A 3815-nucleotide genomic window follows, 5' to 3' on the forward strand; every position below is an offset into this window, starting at 1 on the left:
TTGGTTCATGGGTGGGGGACTACTAGCAACCAACGGGGAGGGGTTCCGGTTCAAGTCCAAATGCAAACTAGAATCCACCTTCTTCGTAGCAAATAACTCGAGAGCCTTGTCTAATGATTCGGCCACCTTCTCCTTGTATGCAACGCAACGTTGCTCGGAGTTCACACACATGGTCTTCCAACGGATGTGCATTCCAAAACCAACATTATGCCTTCCCTCCAACTCAATGATATCACTTGAGTCCATCCAATTCAAATCTTACCTCACTTGTTCCAACACCTCGGCATAGCTAGGACAACTCTCAAACACCATGCCACGCTCATCCGGGTCCGTTTCAATATTGCCTTTCAAAAAGGCGTCTTTGTCCACATGATGAACATAAACACATGTTCTTCCCATCCCTAGAATAATTAAAACAACACAACGTAACATATATTCCATAAGTACTCATCCGAAGATTAACACAAAATACAAAGCCCTAATATATATATATATATGAAACAATAACCCTAACCCCCACTAAACAATAACCATAAGCATAACCCTAACATACTAACAACCCTAACCCTAACCCCAACATAACAACACCCATAACCCTAACACTAACATACCAAGAAGCCTAACCCTAGCAAATTGGCGAACAAACATCTCATATCTCCATACAAATTTCAAGATCCATAAAAAACTAAGGTTTCCCCAAACTACCAACAAATGACCAAATGTGAGCATTTTTTGGATGAAAACGAGGGGATCGGACGTGATTACCTTGAGGGAGGGATTGGGTTCGAAATCCACGGAGAAAATCTTCAGGTGTTGGATTTGAAGAAGGATTTGAGAGGGGAAGAGAGGGGAAATCACGGGTGGGGGTGGGGTTGGGGTTGGGGGGGGGGAGGGGTGTGGGGAGGGGGCCATCCTACCAACTACTAACAGAATGTGCAGCGCCTAAGAGGTAGGCGCATCACATTACAAGTGCGCCCAGATCTTAGGCGCTGCAGATTGCATGTGTGACGCCTAGCTGAAATGCATTGTATTGCTCGGTGCGGGCCCGGTGTACCATGCTAGCCAGACATGCATCGTCTGAGAGCTAGTCGCCGCACTGTAGGGTGTGGCACCTGGCTGTCGGACGCCACACAAAAGCATCAGCTGAGCGTTTTTTTTTTCGAAACAGTTCCGTTTATGATTTCCTCCGCAAATCAATTTTTGTCGTTTTTGTCCTGTAGGGAGTCGTTGGCCTCGACTTTTGCATCTCGTGGATGAATTCATGTATCCCGAGGTCATAACTCAAGTCATACTAGTAGCACAACAAATTTCACATAAACAAGTTCTCCACGGCTTGGACCGACTCGGATTACGAGTAGTATATAAGGAGCTTAGACCAGGTAGTTTAAGCACAGCGAAGGCACTATCAGTGCAGGAAGCAAAAGATGGCGATGCTCAAAGGCTTAGCACTCGCGCTTCTCGTTAGCTTCGTCTTATGCTACCTGACCTCGGTCCCTTGCCTAGCCTCCCCTGATGACTTCCTCCAATGCCTACGGGAGAAGATACCTAGCGAGCTCGTGTACACGCAGAGCTCGAGCAGCTTCGCCGGCGTGCTGGTCTCCTCCATTAGGAGCGCCAGATTCTTGACCAACACCACGGTGAGGCCGCTCTGCGTCGTGACGCCGACCGACGCCTCCCACGTCCAGGCCGCCGTGCTCTGCGGCCGCACGCAGGGCGTGCGTCTCCGCGTGCGCAGCGGCGGGCACGACTATGAGGGCCTGTCGTACCGGTCGGCGCGGCCGGAGGTGTTCGGGGTGGTCGACCTCACCAACCTCCGCGCCGTGAGTGTGAATCAGTCGGAGACCACAGCTTGGGTCGACTCCGGTGCGACCATCGGCGAGTTGTACTACACCATCGCGAAGGACAACTCTCAGCTCGCGTTCCCTGCCGGCCTGTGCCCGACCATCGGTGTCGGCGGCCACTTCAGCGGTGGCGCCATCGGCATGATGATGCGCAAGTATGGCCTCGCCGTCGACAACGTCCTCGATGCCAAGTTTGTCACCGCCAACGGGGACCTCCTCGACAGGGCCGGCATGGGGGAGGACCTCTTCTGGGCCATCCGAGGCGGCGGCGGCGGGAGCTTCGGCATCGTGCTCTCGTGGAAGGTCCAGCTCGTGCAGGTCCCGCCGATGGTGACCATGTTCAACATCGTAAAGACGCTTGACCAGGGCGCTGTAGACATCGTCACCAGATGGCAAGATGTCGGGCCATCACTCCCCAACGACCTCACCATAAGGGTGATCGTGCAGGGCCAGCAAGCCCTGTTCCAGGCCCTATACCTCGGCACGTGCAGCTCGCTCGTGGCGACCATGGGCGACCAGTTCCCGGAGCTCGCCATGACGAGCGCCGACTGCCAGTCGATGACCTGGCTCCAGTCCATAGCCTTCATCAGCTTCTGGAACAGGGACACGCCGGTGGAGGCGCTCCTGAGCCGGACCACCAGCCTGAGCACGTACAGCAAAAGCAAGTCCGACTACGTCCAGAACGCCATCTCCAAGGGCGTCTGGAAGGACATCTTCTCCTGGTTCACGATGAACGGCGCCGGGCTCGTCATCCTGGAGCCCCACGGCGGGTTCATGGGGAGCGTCCCCACCGACGCGACGCCGTACCCGCACCGGAGCGGCGTGCTGTACAACGTCCAGTACATGGTGTTCTGGCAGGGAGACGGGGGCACGGCGGCGAACACCTGGCTCGGCAACTTCTACGACTTCATGGGGCCGTACGTGAGCAAGAACCCGAGGCAGGCGTACGTGAACTACCGGGACCTGGGCATCGGCCAGAACGTGGTGGTGGACGACGTCACAACGTTCGACGGCGGCAAGGTTTGGGGCGAGCAGTACTTCGCGAGCAACTTCCAGAGGCTCGCGTCGGTGAAGGCGGCCGTGGATCCTACGGACTACTTCAGAAACGAGCAGAGCATCCCGCCATTGGTCCAAGGACGTAAGTGAGCAGGGTTGTATTTAAGCGGTCAAATTAATTAATTCGATGCTTCGTACTAATGGCTATTGGTTGTGAAAACGGAAGTAGGATGCACCAAGAAAATTTGTACTTCTGCCATTTCATGCGTGAAAGCAACGGAAGTAGTAGGATGCAGCAACCAAAATTGTAATTCTGCCTGTCAGTTCATTCATGAAAGCACGACGATTTATCTGTGATGGACTGGAATCCCTGCGTGCATATCAGCATGTGCAATGTTTGTTTGATTTCAGTGAACACTTTGCCTCTTTGCACAACTGCCAGCTGATTCCAGCAGGCCGCTGCGCGCAACTTGAAGTATTTATGCATTTCTTCTGCGGGTAGATATTCATGCATACTAGTTGATGTCCCGCCGCTAAAATAATTGTACTAATAGGTGATAAAAACAACTACTCCCTCCGTTCCTAAATATAAGTCTTTTTAAAGATTTCAATATGGACCACATACGAAGCAAAATGAGTGAATCTACACTTTTAAATATGTCTATATACATCCGTATATAGTTTATATTGAAATCTCTTAAAAAACATATATTTAGGAACAGAGGAAGTAAATGCAATGCAATTGTAACAGCGTTCTCAATTTACATTGTACTCCCTCTGTTCCTAAATACTTGTCTTTCTAGGCATTTCAAATGACTATCACATAAGGATGTATGTAGACATATTTTAAAATGTAGATCCACTCATTTTACTCCGTATGTAGTCACTTGTTGAAATGTCAAAAAAGACAAGTATTTAGGAACGGAGGGAGTAGATAACAGAAATGTTAACCATGAAAACTATGTGGGTATGCTTCAA

At 51.1% G+C, this 3815-nt stretch overlaps 1 protein-coding gene across 1 annotated transcript; it reads left to right on the forward strand.

Annotated features, from left to right (window-relative positions):
- Positions 1-1408: 1408 nt before the first annotated feature.
- LOC123168295 (berberine bridge enzyme-like Cyn d 4) lies at positions 1409-3194 on the forward strand. Its single transcript, XM_044586167.1, has one exon. It carries the CDS (start codon positions 1425-1427, stop codon positions 2985-2987), a length of 1563 nt encoding a protein of 520 aa, XP_044442102.1. The 5' UTR covers positions 1409-1424; the 3' UTR covers positions 2988-3194.
- Positions 3195-3815: the final 621 nt, after the last annotated feature.

This window comes from Triticum aestivum, chromosome 7D, assembly GCF_018294505.1.
Source record: "Triticum aestivum cultivar Chinese Spring chromosome 7D, IWGSC CS RefSeq v2.1, whole genome shotgun sequence".
Taxonomy (NCBI): domain Eukaryota; kingdom Viridiplantae; phylum Streptophyta; class Magnoliopsida; order Poales; family Poaceae; genus Triticum; species Triticum aestivum.